This window comes from Gastrolobium bilobum, unplaced genomic scaffold, assembly GCF_033153095.1.
Source record: "Gastrolobium bilobum isolate Gb01-03AN ecotype WA unplaced genomic scaffold, APGP_CSIRO_Gbil_v1 utg98476, whole genome shotgun sequence".
In the NCBI taxonomy this organism is placed as follows: domain Eukaryota; kingdom Viridiplantae; phylum Streptophyta; class Magnoliopsida; order Fabales; family Fabaceae; genus Gastrolobium; species Gastrolobium bilobum.
In genome coordinates, this window is record NW_026898092.1 from 14,149 (window position 1) to 35,686 (window position 21,538).

Consider the following 21,538-nt stretch of genomic DNA (forward strand, 5'->3'; position numbering starts at 1 on the left):
AGCAGGTGGTAGGTTATCATTACTGCATGGATTATATGGGTGGATTCTCTGATTGGTGGGTCATTACATCTGGGGCCCTGAGGACAGCAAGAGCTCGAGCGGTTAAAACCTGTGAATGTTGTTACCCACTGTATTGAGAGAGTTCTTCCATGTGATTAACGCAAAAATGAGGTCAAATGTTTGTAAATGAACAAAATACGTCAGATTTGGATATAAGAGGTGAGGCATAGTGTGTAAGAATTTAGAAGTGTGATAGTGAAGCACTATTGTGGGTGTAAAGTAAGTTCGATGAAATAATTTCGGCTCCAAGTGAGGTAATAAGTTTGTTGGAATCCTCGCTTTATGATAAAAGAGATAATAATGTGATTTAATGTTGACAGATTGAGTGAGTGTCCTTCTAGGAAGGCTGGTAATGATCAAGAGTTCAGGTTAAAGGAGTGTTATATATAATCGCATATGCCACTTATGATGGAAAGTGTGTGGAAAATGCACAATGTTGATGTTGTTTTGGTTAAGTATTAATGAGGTATAGCTGAGTGCTGTGGTAGCTTTGAATATTCCGAGAGACTGATATACCAACCGATGGTAAATTGTATAAGTAGTGGCAAGGATGGATTTAGTTTTATGTGACTTGATAATTAAGTTTCAAAGATTCCTATAGAACGAGACTTGCATGTGAGAGACATGGCATTTTAAGGGTCCATCAGTTAGTAGTGAAATGGCTTGGTGTGGTTGATTGATTCGAACAACCAAGATGATTGGTGAAAGTTGGTGAAAACTGTAAGGTGATGTTATATTGAGTTTGACATTCAGGATTAAATGACGATGATTACGAAAAAGTGGTATAAATAAGTTGAACATATGGTTAAGTTGCAACGTCGGAGTGGAATAAAAGTTGAAAATAGTTAGTGGGAGAAAATATTAAGCATGAGGCCTTGATGTGGAGGTCATTGATGAGTGTTGTGTTTAGACTGTGAGAGGTCTAAGTATGGAGTTGAGCTGGTTGAGTTGGTAAAGTTGAGATGGTTAAGCTAATAAAGAGTTTAACAATGAGTGTAAATTATGAATATGAGTTTGTAGATGGAAATATTTCATGAGTATTTGTGGTCGAAAGGCCTTATAGGGCTAATCGAAAATATAAACTATGATGAGTATTGTTAGTTTCGTATCACAGAGAGAAATATATAGTTGTGAGTACCTAAAAAGAGGTGAAGGCACGTGACAAGGAAAAATAAAGTAAATGAGTATAGAATTTAATGTGAATCGGAATTGTAGGACACGACAAAGTGCCTTTGAAACTAGAAAGCATGTGCTTGGGTGAAAGCCAAGAAAACAGCGAAATGATAAGAGTAGTAACAGTAATGGAAAGAAATGGTTGTTGGGGTATTGTCAAAACAGTGAGGACAGCGAAAAAAGTTAAGTACTAAAGAACGTGTGAGTTGGAAATACTCCAGGAATAACTAGTGAATGTGCATGAAAACGATTAGATGCTTTTGAGAACGACCATGGGTCAGAAATATGGATAAAGATGAGAATGAGGTAAATTAATACCGACAAATCCGTAATATTGTTATATTATTACCTACAGATCAGCGAAAGGGTAACGGGAGACCAGAGAAAGTGTAAAGTATTGTGAATTAAAATGTCACAGAACCATGAGAGACAAGTGATTGTGAAGGATCAAAGGATAATAAGTATCATAAAAAGGAGATCGTACTTGTGATAAAAGTAATGTGGTAAAGGAACACACTTGAGGATGCTACTTGGGAGCGGGAGGATGAGATTCTCCGACTGTGTCCTGAGTTAGCGGATGAGTATGATTTAATTTTGCGGACAAAATTCTAAAAAGTTGGGGTGAATATAACACCTCACAATTTTAAATCAAGTAATTAAAATATTAAGTGAGCAATCAAGTGATGAATTAGTGAAAATCCTAAAGATTAGGCCAAAATACAAAGAAAGGGCAAAACGGTAATTAGCCAACACGCAACCCTAGGAAGATAAAAATTGAGTAGAAGGTCTCAGATGGTAAAAATAACCCTGGAAATGGGTTCAGAACGAAAAATTGAGTGGATAGGCAAGTTTCAGAAAAATCAGTGAATAGTGTTTTTCGCGGGTAAAAATACCGCGTTACGATTGCACCGTAAAATGTGCCAGTGGAATTTTGAGCTCTAGGTTTCAAATATGAGTTAAAAATGGTCTAATGAGTTAGGAAATATGATTTCTTATGATATTCGATGAAATTAAGACAGTTTGGGGAAGCGTGCCAATGGCGCGCGTAATAGCTTAAAACAGTGTTTTCTCCGAACGAATGGAGGACTCTTAATTCATCTGGTCAAGCCTAATTAAAGGGGAATAGTTAATGTTAAAAATTTGAGTTTCTAAATAGGTTGTGAATTTACGGACGTTTAGTGGAATCGGAGGAAAATTCGGATTAGTTTTAAATCGCGTGAGGTGGCGGTGGGACCCACCCCACTTAAGTGACTTAAGCCACATGTGCTTGGCACTATTCATGCATCACTTTCCTCCCTTCTTCTTCATGAAACCCGCAGCCCCCTCCCCCAAAAACCCCATTTGCATTCAAATTTTCTCTTCACCATAACTTGATCATTTCTTAACCAAATCAAGTGATTTTTGTGTTGAAATTTGTTGGAAACAACCTTCTAAACACATTGGTACCACTCTTGAGCCTTGAAACCGTGTATTTGGGGAGATATTGGCCATTTACAGCCACGAAATTTTGGAGAAAAAATGGTTGTCCATGGAGCTTTTTGATCTTCCATTGCTTGGAGGAGTCTTGGGTTAGCTTCTAGCCTTTGTTGTGAGTATGTTTCCATCCCATTTACATGGTTTAATTGTGATTGAATTTTTGGAAACCTAAAGCTTGATTTGATGATGTGTTGTGTTAGAGAGCTCAATTTGAAAATGTGTATTAGATGATAATGTGTTAGAATGATGTATTAAAGCTAGAAATGCGATGAAATTTATTGGTGAAAATTGATGAATTTAACTTAGAAAAATTTGATGATCATGATTTTGGACTTGTGAATTTTGGTGTTGAGACTTGTTTGATGAATTGTGGCATGATGGTATGATGATATAATAGGTTGTGTGAAGGTTGGAGTGATTAAAATTGAATGGAAATTCTTTGGAATGTCATAGGGCAAGATTCGAACCTTTGAGGAAAAATGAGTGAATTGATGATGAAAAATGATTTGGATGATGATTTGTGTAGTTATATAGTGCTTAGATGGGTTGTGTTGTGATTGGCAAGTGTTAGAATCAATGGAAAAATAATAAGTGGTTTAGTTGGCATAAATGAACCTAGAGCGAAATATTTAGCGAAACGATGCTTAAAAGACGTAAAACGGCGAAACGACAGTTGAAATGGCCTTATGGCAACCCAAGGATGGGTACTAAAATGAGAAAGAAAATTTAGAAAAATAAATCCCCAATTAACACCTATATGGCCGAACCTCCAAGGGAAAAAGGGGGGATTTTGCGATTTTCGCGTTTTGATGGAATTCGACGCGAAAATGACGAACCGGCACTTGAACTGGCCTATTGACAACCTAATGAGACGTAACAAAATGAGAAAGAAAATTTAGAAAAATAAATCTCAAATTTACACTACAATGGCCGAACCATCAAGGGAGGATGGGGAGGATTTTTGTGATTTTGCATTTTGATGCTATTTGACGCGTACTGATGGATGTACGTAATTGTATAGGTTGTCGTACGTTGACTTGAATCCTGAATCTTGATTCAGTGAGTTGCCATCGGTCTTGGACCAAGTGGATTGAGGTAAGTAATTGGTTCAATGCATGTGTAATTGTAAAGTAGCATGTATTGTTTGAATTGTGAGTGATTAGGAATGTCCTCTGTGTAGGCATTCTGCTGTGTACCAAGTTGAGGGATAAGCTGCTGCGGAGCTTGTGGAAACAATATCCCAGGTAACCTCTTGGTACTGGGGCTTGTTCCCCTTTTCTGTTCCACCTTGCCAGTTGATGGCAACGGTAGGAAGTGTGTATGAATAGTATAGAACACATGAGCATGCATGCATTATTGCTATGGGTACTGCGGTACCGAGTCTCTGGCCAGTAGACAGTTTTATTGCCTTCGGGCATTTTCGGACTTCCGCTGGATAGGTCTCCAGGAGGGAGTTCCAGTTGACTGCGGTCATGGTGTGTGATCCGGGTAGGAGCACACTAGGAATGTCTTTGGCGTTTTGGTTGGTTTGGGCATCATGGTTGTGGTTTCTGTGAACACACCTTGGATGATACCCATAGGCTTATATATGCCGAGGGCGTACGTGGAATTGGGGTTACCATCCCGTATCGTCGTATTTTGTTTTCTTTATATTCCCCCTTCTCTAAATCCCTTGCTATATCCCGTTTTCAAAGCGGTTGTTGTATTCTATTGATATGCATCGAAGTGAACCATTGGGTGGAGTTTTCTCCAGAACCTCTTGGTTACTGAGATATATTCGTATATCTCACCCCGTCTCGGGGCATTTATTTCAGGAGGTAGCAGTGGAGCAGGAGCCTCGGGCAAGAGGCCCGCAGAGTGAGCGGTGGAGCGCTTCTTATTTTGCATTTTGTTGGCCGTGTGGCCTAGGCTAGACTTAGGGCATGAACATGTCATTTGTATTTATTAGTAGCTTCATTAGCATCTTGTTCATGCCATTTTGCCTAAGTCTAGTAGTGATGTATTTGGTTATGTTGTCTTTTAATTAAGTCGAAATTTTAGAAGAATGTAATTTGAAGTTTTAGTTTCAAGTTGTAATTTGTAAAGCCATATTGTAATAGTATTGATGCATGTCTAATTATGATGGAAGGGCCTTAGGCCTATTTTAGGTTATGATAATATGTATGATGGAAATATGCATGAAAAAGGTGTTAGTGATTGCAACTACTTAAGAATGATTAATATGGACTCTATGTTTAATAACTATAAACTGGATTGGGTTGTAAGTGCCCCAAGGCGTTGTTGGTCCTTGTGTGTGCCACCCATTGGATTATTACTGTATTATCATGTGTTTATTAGGTACATTGAGGTTTTAAATGATCTTTTACAAATTTGGGATTATTGGAAAAACAAAGGAAACTCTGGCGAATTTTCTGTAGAATTGGCAGATTTTAGGCGAACTTCGGAAGAGCATATCTCCCTCTATAGAGGTCCCCTAGGGACGTGCCATACGTCATTTTGAAGGTTGAGATGTCCTCTACCTTGTGTCAAAATTTGAGGAAATTCTGGGTTGATCTTCGGCCTGAAATAAATAGAGAAACACGGACTGCCCATGTGCCCCTGCACCTGAGGCAGATTCTGGACCGGATTTGGGAAATTAATTCCCGCTTCGTTTCTCCGTCAAATTAAGCGTGTGATATATCAAAATGAAGTTTGAGATGTCTAGTTTGTAGGATAAAAATTTGAGAGCAAATGGTTGAGTCGATTGAGTGCAGTAATTCGGGCAAAGTGAGTGGTTTGGGCTGTTTTTGGGGTTGTTTGGGCTAATTGCTTATCCAACTTCAAACGGCGATAACCGGAGCAAATGAGCTCCGAATTGAGCGTATTTTAGCTTGTTAAAAAGGGAATTAAGTAACACAAAGATATAATCTGAGAAGTAGGGTTGGTTGCGATCTGTTTGGTCGCAGAAAAACTTAGAGTGTAACATATTCGAATTGGTGTAAAACGTAAAGTTGGAAATTGGCTAAGTGAGTTTATGGGAACTCCTTAGTAACTTATAATAAGTAACGTAAGTGATAAAAATAGTTTAAATAAGTCTTCCGCAAGAGTTTATGGTTACGGTCACAGCTTTTAATTATTACGCCAATCCTCCCCATCACCATATTTAGCTTTTGGTTCATCCAAATAAAGATTTAATTCACTCTTACCACCAACAATCATACTTTCATTCTCAAACCTTTCAAACTCCTGCAAAATTTGATATATCAATTATATAAACGAAACAACAATGAAAAAAAATGACTAAATTAGCACGAAAGAACTTACACTTATGTATAATTTTGATTTTTTTGACCTATTGCTTTCACCACTTGACTTGTGCAAGAGATTGGATTTGATGGATGAATGAGAATTAGAAGCACTTGATCCTTTGAGATTGCTCACATATTCTTCATATAGCTTCTCAAACTTTTCTCTTATATTTTTAACCTTATTTTGGGAGGTAAATGGATCAATTTTTGTGTAACAAAAGTCTAAGAAAACAAGCTTCAAACGCGGGTCAAAAATAGCTCCAAAAGCTAAAACTGTACTATATTCCTTCCAATATTTGTCAAACTTCTCTTTCATCCTCAGTGACATATCACTTAAAGTATAATCATCATTATACAAGTTTTCGTTCAGTATGCACTCGATCTTCCAAACTTGTACAAAGTATAAGTTAGAGGTTGGATAAGATGAACCTGAAATCATGTTTGTAGTCTCGTAAAAGGGTTCTAGGAATTCACATATTTTATCTCATATTCTCCATTATTCACATGACGGACAATATTTGTAATTCCTATCTATCACTTGGAGAATATCACATTCCTTTTCATACTTAAGTGAACTTTCTAGCATCAAATATGTAGAATTCCACCTAGTTGACACATCTAATCTCAAACCAATGCTTGTGTCTATGCCTGCTTGTTCCACACAATCTTGAAACTTAATCATCCTCCCATCTGATCCTCTCACATACTTAACACTTTCTCTGATTTTATAAAGTGCTTCAGCAGCCACTTTCAAACCTTCTTGAACAATTAAATTAAGTATATGTGCAGAGCAACGTATATGAAAATATTCACCATCACACAACAAAGTATTCTGCAAACGGAGATGGTTTAACAATATAAGCTGCATGTTATCATTTACAGCAGCATTGTCCAAAGTAATAAAAAATACTTTCTTCTCAATTCCCCATTACTTTAAGCAATCAAATATAGCGGCTTCCAATTCAATCCCAGTGTGTGGAGGTTTCAGTCGAGAAAAATTAAGAATCTTGCTAATTAATTTCCATTTTTCATCAACAAAATGGACAGTTAAACAGATGTAACTCTCGCTGTTAGATGTTGTCCAAACGTCAGAAGTCAGACATACTCTATTAGGAAGGCTGGACAAGAGTTGCTTAAGTTTGTCCTTTTCTTGGATGCATATTTTTTTAATATCAGGCACAATTGTATTCCTAGAGGGCATCACAATATCAGGATTCACATAATCAATCCACACTCTGATCAAATCATATTCAACAAAACTAAAAGCAAGATCATGTTTAATTATGGCTTGTGCAAGCAATTCTCGATGGGTCATTTGATTAACCTTTCTCAAGCTAGACTTTTATGATCATGATCCCCTATCATAGATCCCCGAGTGAACACCTGCTCTATTCCTAGGGTCTTTATCTTTAAACGCATATTAACAATAAAATATTGGCGAGACATAAATATGATAAAGATAAAGTTTGCTCAAATTTTTTAATCATGATATACCAAATAGAAAAAAGTGTTCATATGATAAAACAGATTGTCTCTAGGACACCTATATACTAACAGTGGCATAGTGTCATCTTCGACCATGGATTGCGCACTTTGGGATGGTTGAGCTTTTCGTTTAGTTACAGCCATTATGATGCTAGGATTGAGGACGCTTTGTTGGATCACTGATCTATTGTTCACTGGTCCTTTTGTGCTGGCTAACTTGGATAAAATGTCAGCTCGCGAGTTTTGCTCTCTGGGGATGTGCTCCATTTTAAAGCTTTGAAACTCTGTCAGTAGTAGTCTTACTTTTTCAAGATATTTTATCATGAATGCTTCTTTCGCCTGGTAGCTTCCTTGAACTTGAGCAATTACTAATTGTGAATCGCTCTTGAGGATTATGTTTGTTGCCCCCAAGTCTTTGCCATGGCGAGTCCGGCGAGGACTGCTTCATACTCGGCTTGGTTGTTTGAAGCTTTAAACCCAAAGTGGATAGAGTGCTCCGCTGTTATACCTTGGGGGCTTTCCACGATGACTCCTGCACCGCTTCCTTTTACATTGGAAGACCCGTCGACAAAAATAACCCAAACCTCATTCACCTCAGCCTGATGTAGGTGTGTCATTTCGACAAGGAAGTCGGCTAGTACCTGGGCTTTGATTGCTTGTCGTGGTTCGTAAATGATGTCATATTGATAATTCTATCGACCACGAAATCATGCGACCTTCCAGATCAGGTTGTCTTAGCACTTGTCGAAGGGGCTGGTTTGTTCGAACTTTAATAGTGTGTCCATGGAAATAATGGCGCAGGCGTCGCGATGTTAAGATGAGCGCAAAAGCAACCTTTTCTATTTGTTGATAGCGCAGCTCCGGTCCTTGGAGTGCTTTACTGACAAAGTAGTTTGGTTGTTATTCCTGGGCCTCTTCGCGCAATAAGACAGCGCTTATGGCTTCGTTGCTGACTGAGAGATAGAGAACCAGAGGTTCATTTGGTGGAGGCTTGACCAGGACTGGTGGGTTGGCCAAGTGTCCTTTGATGGCCATGAATCTTGTCTCGCACTCCGGAGTCCAGTTAAAGTATGATTTTTTACGCAATAGTTTAAACATTGGTAGCGACTTTTGTGCTGAGGCGGGAAGGAATCGGGTTAAGGCAGTGATTCTTCCCGTCAATTGTTGTAGTTCCTTTACGTTACGCGGGCTTGTCATGTTGAGTATGACTTTGCATTTATCAGGATTAGCCTTTATCCCGCGATGTGTTAGCATGAATCCTAAAAAATTTCCGGCAGGTACTCCAAACGAGCATTTGGCTGGGTTAAGTCGTAACCTGTACTTGCGCAGTTGTTGAAATACATGTTCCAAATCTTGGGGATGTTGTGAAGTAGTCATTGTTTTGACTATCATGTCATCGATGTACACTTCAAGCATCTACCCAATCTGCTGACTGAAAACTTTATTCATCATACGTTGATAGGTGGCACCGGCGTTCTTGAGACCAAACGGCATCATGTTATAACAATAGGTAGCTTTTTCCGTGATAAAAGTTGTGGCCTCCTCGTCTGGTGTGAACATTGGAATCTGGTTGTAGCCTGAATATGCATCCATAAAGGATAAAATCTGGTATCATGCGGAGTTGTCGACCCGTTTATCAATGGTGGGAGTGGATAAAAGTCCTTTGGGCAATACTTGTTGAGGTCTGTGTAATCTGTACACATGCGCCACTTTCCATTGGGATTTTTGACTAACACCACATTAGAAAGCCAAGTAGAATATGTGATTTCTCTAATCACTCCTGCATCAAAGAGTTTTGCTACTTCGGTCTCAACCACCTGTTGCTTCTCTGGGGAGATTTTGCGCTTTTTCTGCGCGATGGGCTTAGCTTTGGAATCTAAGGTTAAGTGGTGACATATTACGCGTGGGTCTATTCCTAGCATGTCAACAGCTGTCCAAGCGAAGAGGTCTTTGTTGTTTAGCAGCACTGCCACCAACGGACTTTTCTCTGCTTCTGGGATATGTCATTCAATTTTGGTGATGTTTTCGGGTAATGGACCCACTTGGAGATTTTCCAGCTCCCTGTAACACCCCGTATATATCCGGTAATGTTATCATAATAGCGTATTGAGCTGCGCTTAATTAAAATGCGGAATTACTTTTTCTTTTCAATTATGATGCCATTAACATTACCAACTTGCTTAATAATCAATTAATAAAACATCGCCTGTATGTAATTGCAATAAAACAGCTAACTGAAATACCTCATAACATAGATAATATAAGTGTGGCTCTAGTCACGGAACTACAACAACGTAGACCGGACCATCTAACAGTTTATACAACTCCAAACTACAAGTACTAACAGAAAGTGTCATGGACAATCCCCATGCTCACTCAAATAAGGCAACATGCCCAACATCAATCTCAACAACAACATAATTATAAAAGGCATAAAACATAATTAGCATCAATATCCAGTCATGCTAACAAATAAGCAGAAGCAACATAATCAGCTAAGCTCCGGCCTCCTGCCGCCTGAGGCATCAGTACCCATACTACCTGATCCTGAAATAAGCATTCCCCAAACGTGGGGTAAGATCTCTAATCTAGAAATCTCAGTAAGTCAGTGAGTCCTCAAGGATCTTCCACCCCAAGCTCACTTACATGTGCAATATAAGTTCAAAAACCGTTTATCATTTATCATTTCTAAAACAATGCAATGCAGCAGATAATCATGCCATGTGTGTCAATACTAATCTACTGGCCAGAGACAGTGCAGGTATACGTCTATCACCTATACACCGTGCAAGTACTACTTGCATTCACCCCGGTACACCGTCTTGTATGGCGCTACATACTCAGGCTTCCCGTCAAGATGAAACAACACATGCATATTAAAAGCCATTACATGTAAAGTTCAATCAACATATCAAATATCCAAAAGCATGTACACAACATGCATAAACCATACCCCCATGGGACATGGTGGAACCACAACATGGCTAAACCGAGGAAATGAAAGCTTACCTTGCAAGCTAACTCCAAAAGCCAAGAGTCCACAGCTCAAAGTCCAAACACAGCAGATTCACAATCTATTATCTTAATCACTTGATTCTGACTTAGTTTAATTAAAACAGAAGTTCAACTTCATCAATCTAGGGTCCCCAAACCCCCAATAGCCTACTGTCATCACAGCACAGCTACTGTTCTTCGAAATCCCAGAATATCCGGATATTCCTCGGGACCATATCCGGATATGAAATATCCGGATATCTCACTGGACATATCCGGATATACAATATCCGGATATCCAGAATCCCATATTCGGATATCTATTATCCGGATACTCAAAACCCATATCCGGATATTTCACGACAGAATGCAGAAAATACATTTCGTGAAGATATCCTTCCAAGGTTGGGTTTTTAACGATTTAAAGCACCTACACATGCATTTCTAGGTATGTTCAACATAACCCAACAACAAGTTATCATCTTTAAGCCTTAACATGCATCAAGCTTTCATTTTTAAGTTTAAAAGCTCAAAAGGTCACTCCAAGGTTCTGTCTCTCTCTGCACACGAAAATGTAAGTTGAAGGTTGGTCTTTTCTCCACAAAGAACACACCGTGAAGCTTAACAAGCCAACTCCAAGGTTCCCACAACTCAACTCTCCCACTCAGCCCTCAAAGCTGACTCCCAACAGCCTCCCAATTCAGAACACCAGCTCTCTACACAATCACAAGGCCACTCACACAAGGCTCAAGTGTTTGGAGGTGAAGAAAATCAAGAAAGGAAGTGTCTTGGACCCAAAATGGAGAAGAAACCCCAAGGAGCAGCCAAGCTGATCAGCCACCCTCACACACTCACGTAGAGAAACTGTTTTCTAGGGTTTTAGTGCCCACTAAGGCTTAAATAGTGGTTTAACAATTAAACACACAGTATTAACTTTAATTGCTACGCTTAGCATTTTAATCCCAAATTTTGGATTCTGAAACTAGACATTTTTCTAAGAATTATCATATTTTTTTCGTAATTTTCTGAGCACCTTTCCGGTACGCGCTTTTCTAAGCCAGTACCGGTTTCTAGCACCAGTTCTAATTATCTGGACTTGAAACTCGTTTTACAAGTCCTATATATTATCCTAGTAATTAACATGCACTTATTATAATTTTCTGGGATACTTTTTCGGTACGCATTTATACCGACTAGCAGAACCGGTATCTGCACTTTTCTTCCGAAAAGCGACTTTCAGCATTATTACTCACTTACTATAATTATTAAAGCCTCATAATAATTATTAGGGTCAATTATGGAATCATTTCCTAATTTTGCATAATTAATTAATTAAATACCTTAATTAACGGTGCGGGTTCTTACATTCACACCACCTTTTTGGGATTTTGACCTCAAAATCAGAAACATACCTGGTCGAAACTCGGGGTACTGCCGGAGAAGCTCGTCCTCACGCTCCCAAGTACACTCCTCAGGAGTCCTTCCGGTCCACTTCACCTTGACCATCGGAATGATCTTGCTCCTCAGCTGCTTCTCGCCACGATCGAGAATCTTTAGTGGTCCGACGGGAGTCTTTAAGTTCTCCCGAACTTCCACATCATCCGGTTGCACTACGTGCGAAGGATCTGCTATGTACCTCCGAAGCTGAGACACGTGAAACACGTCGTGGATGTTGGCCAGGTTCGGAGGCAAGGCAAGCCGGTAGGCAACAGGTCCTACTCTACCAAGAATCTGGTATGGCCCAATAAAGCGCGGGCTCAGCTTCCTTACTCCGAGTGCCCGTCCAACACCGGTGACAGGTGAAAGTCTCACAAACACGTGCTCACCCTCACTGAACTCCAGTGGTCGATGCTTGACATCGTAGTAGCTCTTCTGACGATTCTGCGCCTGCTTCAGCTTTTCCCTGATCATCTGGATCTGCAGGGTGGTATCTTGGACAAAGTCCAAGCCAAACAACTCACGATCCCCAACCTCCGACCAGCAGGTAGGTGTACGACACCTCCTACCGTAGAGCGCCTGGCTAGCATGGAAACTGTTGTTATAAGAAAACTCTACCAATGGAAGGTACCTATCCCATGCCGAGCCCTGCTCCAACGTGCAAGCCCGCAACATGTCCTCCAAGGTCTGGATAGTCCGCTCAGTCTGTCCATCAGTCTGAGGGTGATAAGCGGTACTCAACCTCAAATGTGTACCAAAAGCTCCCTGCAGCGCCTCCCATAACCGAGATGTGAACTTCGGGTCCCTATCACTGATGATACTCACGGGCACCCCGTGAAGCCTCACAATCTCGCGAACATACAATCTGGCCAACTGCTCTGTAGTGAAGCTCACCTTCACTGGAAGGAAATGGGCAGACTTCGTCAGTCTGTCCACAATGACCCATATCGAGTCACAGCCAACCTGAGTCTTCGGCAAACCCACAACGAAGTCCATGGAAATGCTCTCCCATTTCCACTCTGGAATCTCAAGAGGCTGAAGTTTACCATACGGCTTCTGGTGTTCAATCTTCACTTTCTGGCAAACCAAACACTTGGACACAAAGATGGTAACATATTTCTTCATGCCCGGCCACCAGAAGTTCTTCTTCAAGTCTTGATACATCTTAGTAGCACCAGGGTGGATAGAAAACTGACCCTTATGGCCTTCTGCCATAACCTCTTCTGTCAACGGACCTCGAGGAACCACAATCCTCCGCTGGAACAAAAGCAATCCATCATCATTCCAAGACACACCGTCTTGGTTCTTCACATAATCCAGACACTCTCTCTGAACTTGTGCCTCTTTGATCTTTTCTAGCAGCTCGTTCACAACATTTGATGCTTCCAACCCGAGAAGTACGCTCGCGCACGGAGCGGTCACTGCCAAGTGGCAGAACTTCTCAACCACATCGAAGTTACCAAGTAGCAAACTGGATGAACTACTGGATTTCCGACTCAAAGCATCAGCTACCACATTGGCCTTGCCAGGGTGATACCTTAGCTCAAAGTCGTAGTCCTTTATGAACTCCATCCATCTCCTCTGCCTCATGTTCAACTCCTTCTGGTCGAACAGGTACTTCAAACTCTTGTGGTCACTGAACACCACAAACCTCAAACCAAAAAGATAATGCCTCCAAATCTTGAAAGCAAACACAATCGCAGCCAACTCCAAATCATGAGTCGGGTAGTTCTCTTCATGAGGCTTCAACTGCCTCGAAGCAAAAGCAACAGCTCTACCAGACTGCATCAGCACACAGCCCAACCCCTTTCCAGAAGCATCACAGTAAAGCTCAAACTGCTCCTCAGGATCAGGAAGGATCAACACAGGTGAAGAAGTCAATCTCTCCTTCAACTCCTGAAAGCACGCCTCACACTCGTGAGTCCACACAAATGGAGTCTCCTTTCGGGTAAGGCGAGTCAAAGGGAGAACCATCGTGGAAAAGCCCTTGATGAACCTCCGATAGTAACCTGCCAAACCTAAGAAGCTCCTCACCTCCGTAGCTGTCTTGGGTCTCTCCCAATCCAACACGGCCTCAATCTTGTTGGGATCCACTGCAACTCCATCTGCTGAAATCACATGCCCCAGAAACTTGACTGATTTGAGCCAAAACTCACACTTAGAAGGTTTAGCATAAAGCTTTTTCTCCTTCAGCACTTGCAGAATTATCCTCAGATGCTCCGCATTCTCCTCCTCAGTCTTGGAGTAGATCAGAATATCATCAATGAAGACAATCACAAACTGATCCAGATATGGCTGGAAAATCCTGTTCATGTAATCCATGAACACTGCCGGCGCATTTGTGAGTCCAAACGGAATCACCAAATACTCAAAACGACCGTATCTCGAACGAAACGCGGTCTTCGGGACATCCTCCGGCTTCACCCGAATCTGATGGTATCCGGACCGGAGATCAATCTTGGAATACACACAAGCACCCCTGAGCTGATCTAACAGATCATCAATCCGAGGAAGGGGATACTTGTTCTTGATTGTCACCTTGTTCAACTGCCTGTAGTCGGTGCACAATCGCATTGTGCCGTCCTTCTTCTTCACAAAGATAACCGGTGCTCCCCAAGGAGACACACTCGGTCTAGTGAAATCTTTCGCCGAAAGATCCTCAATATGCTTCTTAAGCTCAGCCAACTCCGGTGGCGACATCCAATAAGGAGCTAAAGAAATCGGCCCCACACCGGGCAACAAGTCAATGAAGAACTCTATCTCCCGCTGTGGCGGAAACTCAGGAAACACCTCAAGGAACTCCCCCACCACAGGAATGCCAGTGATATCCTCCTGTGTCCCACTCACCAAACCACCCAACATGACATAACCCAATGCCCCTGCTCGCAGCGCTCTCCTGGCCTGCAGCAGTGAAATGTATGGCAAGGAACTAGCTGTGAAATCACACGGAGACATCACCATTCGCTTTGCACTGCAATCAATCAATGCACAGTTTCTAGACAACCAATCCATGCCCAGAATAATCTCAAGGTTGGCCATCGGTAACCCTATCAGAGCTACCGAGAACTCACGGCCATCCCACTGAAACGCTACATCGCGATGTACAGTGGTAGAATCACAAATCTCTCCGGTGGCGGTAGTCACCCGCAACGGTGGAGAAAGCACAGCACTGGGCAACTCAAGCCCCAAAACAATCAGGGTAGCAACAAACGAATGAGTAGCCCCGGAATCAAAGATAGCATCGACAAAAGAATCACCAATAGACACAGTACCTCTGACAAGGTTCGGAGCGCGGTCCGACTGCTGCCTATCTAGTGTATACACTCTCCCAACAGGAGGTGGCACTGCAGGTGCCGAAGAAGATGCCATCAGAACCATCTGCAAAGGAACTGCCTAAACAGCTGAAGCTCTCGCCGTCGACGATGGACAATCTCTAGAGAAGTGGCCCTACTTGCCACACTTGAAGCACAACAACTGCCCCGTAGCACAGCGTCCCACATGCTCCTTCCCACATCCCGAACATCTCGGAGTGGTAGGAGGCCTAGCAGAACTCCCCTGATGTGAAATAGCTCTCTTGAACTGACCAGGCGCTGCCTAGTCGCTAACTGCTTTCCCTTGCCCTTATCAGCAAACCTCCTGTCCTTCCAAGAAGTAGGAGCAGGAGTGGAACCACCTGTTCCCTTGCTCTCCTCAACCTTGGCCCTCTTGGCCTTGCTTGCCACACAAACATCCTCGATGTCCTTACACTGCTGAACCAGTGTACCAAAGTCCCTCGAAGCAGCACCAGCAAGATGCTCAGCAATCACCTCACTAAGTCCCCTACAGAACTTAGCTGCCAGAAACAACGGAGTAGGAGGAACCATCCGGAAGTGTGCAAACTTCACTAGCTCATTAAACTTAGCCAGGTACTCATCAACAGACATCGAGCCCTGCACCAAACGATCAAACTCTCCCTGCTTCCTCTCCTGCGCATCATAGGGAAAGTATCGGCCCAGAAAGCACTCCTCAAAGAATGGCCACGTCATGACACGGCCCTGCCTCTCAAAAGCATGAGAGGTGTGCGTCCACCACTCATGGGCATCGCCCTCCAGCATGTAGGTCGAGAACATCAGCTTATGTGGGTCTGTACACTACATGCCCAACATCAGTCTCAACAACAACATAATTATAAAAGGCATAAAACATAATTAGCATCAATATCCAGTCATGCTAACAAATACAGTCATGCTAACAAAGCATGTACACAGCATGCATAAACCATACCCCCATGGGACATGGTGGAACCACAACATGGCTAAACCGAGGACATGAAAGCTTACCTTGCAAGCTAACTCCAAAAGCCAAGAGTCCACAGCTCAAAGTCCAAACACAGCAGATTCACAATCTGTTATGGACCAATACTATATTAATAATAATGCAACACAAGCATATAACTTAAAGACAACGCCTTTCCTTACGTTTTACGTCTTAAGGCTCCATACCAAACCATAAGTCCTTAATCACTTGATTCTGACTTAGTATAATTAAAACAGAAGTTCAACTTCATCAATCTAGGGTCCCCAAACCCCCAATAGCCTACTGTCCTCACAGCACAGCTACTGTTCTTCGAAATCCCAGAATATCCGGATATTCCTCGGGACCATATCCGGATATGAAATATCCGGATATCTCACTGGACATATCCGGATATCCAGAATCCCATATCTGGATATCTATTATCCGGATACTCAAAACCCATATTCGGATATCACATATCCGGATATTCATCGGGCACATATCCGGATATTTCACGACAGAATGTAGAAAATGCATTTCGTGAAGATATCCTTCCAAGGTTGGGTTTTTAACGATTTAAAGCACCTAAACATGCATTTCTAGGTGTGTTCAACATTACCCAACAACAAGTTATCATCTTTAAACCTTAACATGCATCAAGCTTTCATTTTTAAGTTCAAAGACTAAAGACCAAAGGTGACAAGGCTTACCAAAGCTCAATCAGCCAACAAGAGGTGCTCTTGGAGCTCAAAAGGTCACTCCAAGGTTCTGTGTCTCTCTGCACAAGAAAATGTAAGTTGAAGGTTGGTCATTTCTCCACAAAGAACACACCTTGAAGCTTAACAAGCCAACTCCAAGGTTCCCACAACTCAACTCTCCCACTCAGCCCTTAAAGCTGACTCCCAACATCCTCCCAATTCAGAACACCAGCTCTCTACACACTCACAAGGCCACTCACACAAGGCTCAAGTGTTTGGAGGTGAAGAAAATCAAGAAAGGAAGTGTCTTGGACCCAAAATGGAGAAGAAACCCCAAGGAGCAGCCAAGCTGATCAGCCACCCTCACACACTCACGTAGAGAAACTGTTTTCTAGGGTTTAGTGCCCACTAAGGCTTAAATAGTGGTTTAACAATTAAACACACAGTATTAACTTTAATTGCTACGCTTAGCATTTTAATCCCAAATTTTGGATTCTGAAACTAGACATTTTTCTAAGAATTATCATATTTTTTTCGTAATTTTCTGAGCACCTTTCCGGTACGCGCTTTTCCAAGCCAGTACCGGTTTCTAGCACCAGTTCTCATTATTTGGATTTGAAACTCGTTTTACAAGTTCTACATATTATTCTAGTAATTAACATGCACTTATTATAATTTTCTGGGATACTTTTTCGGTACGCATTTATACCGACTAGCAGAACCGGTATCTGCACTTTTCTTCCGAAAAGCGACTTTCAGCATTATTACTCACATACTATAATTATTAAAGCCTCATAATAATTATTAGGGTCAATTATGGAATCATTTCCTAATTTTGCATAATTAATTAATTAAATACCTTAATTAACGGTGCGGGTTCTTACATTCCCCATCTGGTTGAGGACGTGTATCGCGCAGATCTTCGCACATATCAAGACCAGTCATATTGACTGACGCTTTAACTTTGTCATCTGGCTGTATTGGAATTTTAGCTCGTAAGCTGGTATTATAACAGCTACGCGCTGTTTTTTGGTCGCCCCTAATAGCAACTACCGGGCTAGATTTGTCACGAAATTTCATTAGAAGGTGGGGCATAGTGATGATTTCCTTTAGCGCGACAATGGTTGGTCTTCCTAGAATGATGTTATATGCAGACGCGTACTCAACCACATAAAATCGTACTTTGATAGTTCGAGCCAGAGGCATGATTCCAAAGGTTACCCACATCTCAATGGTGCCTTTGGGTTGTACGCATTTCCCAGCAAAGCCAATTAAGTCCGAACATCCATGAAGTAGATGTTCCTCTGGGATGTGCATTGCACGAAAAGCATCCCAGAAAATAATATCAGCTGAACTACCATTATCAATCATAATACGTTTTACCTGGAGATTAGCCATGCAAGCTGAGATTACCAGTGGGTCATCATGGTCTGGGAGGATGTCGCCATAGTCATCATCGTCAAAACATATGGCCTGTCTTTGATCGCGACAAGTGGAAGGGCGAGCATGATCGTGCACTGTCATTACTGATTTTAAATGTTTTTTGCGTTGAGATTTAGTCGCGGCTTCTATCGCGTCTTCTTTGCGTCTTGTATTCCCTGTAGCTGGAGACGAATTCCTGGAGTTTTCCCTCTCTTATGAGTGCCTCAATAGTATTTTTGAGCGCGAAACATTTTTCAGTTGTATGTCCTTTGTCGTTGTGAAACTCACAAAACTTGGTCTCATCGCGCTGAACTCCTTTTGGCATTGGGGGAGGCTTGTTAACCCGTACATACCCTGTTTGGAATACTTCTTTCAAAATCCGTCTTTGGGACGTATTTGAAGGGGTGTAATTGTCGTATCTTCCCCATTTTATCTTTTCACAGAATTTTCGTTGAAAATTCTTCTGGACATCTTTTTCAAAGTTATCTGTGTCAGCCCTGGTGTTAGAAATTTCTCATGAACGCTTATAATCTTCAAGGTTGATGAATTTTTCTGATCGTGCACTAAGTTCTTCTATGGTGCGTGGTCGCTGTTTGGCTAGCGACATAGAGAAAGGGTCATCAAGTAATCCTTCTGTGATGATATGTAGTGAGGCTTGTGGATCCAGGTCTCTGACCAAGAGTGCTTCATCAAAAAATCTGTTCAGATAATCATGCAAAGTTTCATTTGATCCTTGACGTACAGTTTTTAGCGCGTGTGTAGATTTGTATTGGGCCTTGCTGGTTGCAAATCGTACGAGGAATTGGTTGGTCAAGTCCTCCCAACTTTGTACCGAATTAGATGGTAACGCTGAGTACCATCTAAGTGTTGTCTCCTTCATGGTTGTTGGAAACAGTCGACATGCTATTGGATCTGCCACGTCTTGTGCCATCATGTTTGTCTGGAATTGTTCCAGATGTTCTTGGGGGTCCCCTTTGCCGTTATATTTTTCTGTTGTAATCTTGACATCCCGAGGAATTGGGATGTTCATTATGCAGGGAACGAATGGGTGAACAATTCGAGAGAATGACCTTGAATTTCCATGAGAATTCTCATTCTCGTGAGTATCTTTTATTTCTTCACCTTTCTTGATTTTGTGACCCGAAGGTCCAGGGTTACCAGTCGAGTGTTCATGAGGTTGTTCACTTTCATCAGAATTTTCGGGATTTTTTTCCTTCTCAGGGTCTTTATCTTTTTCTTTTCCCTTTTCTTGGTTTTGTTCTTTATTCTTTTGAGCTGTCTTCAATCTAGCTAAATCTCAATTCTGCTGGGCGATTTTCTTGTTTTGTTGTGTGATAAGGTCCAAAAGATGTTGGGGTGTCGGTGGGTCATCCAGATGGATGGGAATTGGTGCCACCGATGAAGCTGATATTGCTTGGGAAGCAGGGATCTCCTTCCGCTTTCCTTTGGAGCCATTTAGGGATTTGCTTCGAGTGTCAACCATGTTTTTAGAGAAAGATGGGTTCTAACAGATAGCTTCCCACAGACGACGCCAATGATCAGACCAAATACACTATGGACTGGCCAATATGTACTGAGCCTAATCACACACGGTTTAGTTGTGAGTGTAGTTCTTCGATCTGGGCTTGGAGTTACGTAGTGGATCGCGCTTTGCCTTTTTCCTTCACGTTGGCACGTTAACACCAAATAGGGGGGCCTGCAAAGACACTCCGATGCTTAAGTCAATATCAGAGGCAGGAGTTTTATGTTGTTAATGTAAAAGATGATCGTACCTTGGTGGTATATCGTTTTCTTATATAGTAGTTACGATGCTGCCTTAGTTAAGGCGGCTTGGCTTCTGAGTGGCCAGGCTTGGGCTGCAGGTCAGTCAGGGGACCTGAGTAGCCTTATCTGCTATAGTGTCTAGTGGTAGAGTCGTGGCGAGCTGGAGCTGTCCGTTGTTTATTGGAATCAAGGCGCGGTGGGGTTGCCTTGGGCCTTAAGTTTACTTCCTAAAGGGGGTTTCATACGCGATGTGGGTATCGCGTCTTGTCTGTCGCGATGAGGGCATCGCGTCTTGCGCGTTGTACTTGTCCTTTGCGCTTTGCTTTGGGACCTTAATGGGTTTGGGCTTCCTTATGTGTCGATGGGCTCTGATTGGGCCTATATTTTATCCAGATCAAGTTCCTTTTCGCAACTCCCTCTCTCTATTCTTCTCTATTCTCTTCTTTTGTTTTCTAACTCATAGAATTTTTCACAGCTTTCCTTTAGAACTTGCTCACTATCCTCGTCTTTGAGTTCTGTCCTCTTGGTATTTATAGAGCGATCCTTGGAGATCTCTTCACACGAGGGTTTCCTGCGTCTCCTCCTTGATCAAATCATACACGCTTTTTGATTCAACAGTGCGACCCTCCTTACTGCAGAGAGTAAACCTTTTTTTTTTGTATCTTGGGCGGTGCCTTGTATGGGCAGATGACTTTGCTTCTTGTAGAGACTTTGAGCGGTGGCCTTGTTTGTCTTGTAGCATTTATTAATTTTTGTTCTTTTTTTTGTTTATGATTTTTTCTATTTTTTAATAAAAATAATTATGTAAAACAAAGCAAGATTTAAACAGTCTCCCATTTTTAATCTTTTTTCGTTTACAACTAAAAATATAAAACAAACTTAGATAAAAATAATTAAGAAGCCAGATAAAACTAGAAACATTTTTGAATAGATTTCATAATTTTAAAACAAACAATTGCTGTTGTACACATCTTTAAAAATTAAAAATAAAAATATATCCTGACAAAATAAGGTGTTCACAATTTTATTTTTTATTTTTCCTTTTTAATTTTGTATATTTTTTTATGTGTGAGGACAAAATTGAGTGGTTACAAAACCGTAGCAAGTAAATAACAATATTCACTAATGCTGAATTCAACTACAAATTAGGAGACATGAATCAGAAAATGCAACATAAGTAGGGGAGAATCTTAAAGTATTTGTGAATTACATTTTTGGTAAGTTTTAAAATGTCAAAAGAAAAAGTAAGTTTTAGATAATTTTTTAAGAAGAAATATACTTACATAAAAGTAATTTATATCATAAAAATTTACTCATCATTCCAAAATAAAAATTTTAAACATTATCTTACCTCATCATCTCCAAGGCTTTTTCTCGAAGGATCGTGTATATATCTTTTCTTGGTGACTCTTGTTTAATCGAAAGGAATTTCAATGATACGTTCATGCATTTGAGAACACGATCATC

The 21,538-nt window shown here is 41.3% G+C and overlaps 1 protein-coding gene across 1 annotated transcript; it reads right to left on the reverse strand.

Annotated features, from left to right (window-relative positions):
- Positions 1–18,821: 18,821 nt before the first annotated feature.
- LOC133312809 (uncharacterized) lies at positions 18,822–19,337 on the reverse strand. Its single transcript, XM_061514076.1, has one exon. The coding sequence runs from the start codon at positions 19,335–19,337 to the stop codon at positions 18,822–18,824; it is 516 nt and encodes a 171-aa protein (XP_061370060.1).
- Positions 19,338–21,538: the final 2,201 nt, after the last annotated feature.

Bases quoted from the DNA above. Each gene is read 5' to 3' on its own strand.
- LOC133312809 (XM_061514076.1), bottom strand. From the start codon at position 19,337: ATGAACATCCCAATTCCTCGGGATGTCAAGATTACAACAGAAAAATAT.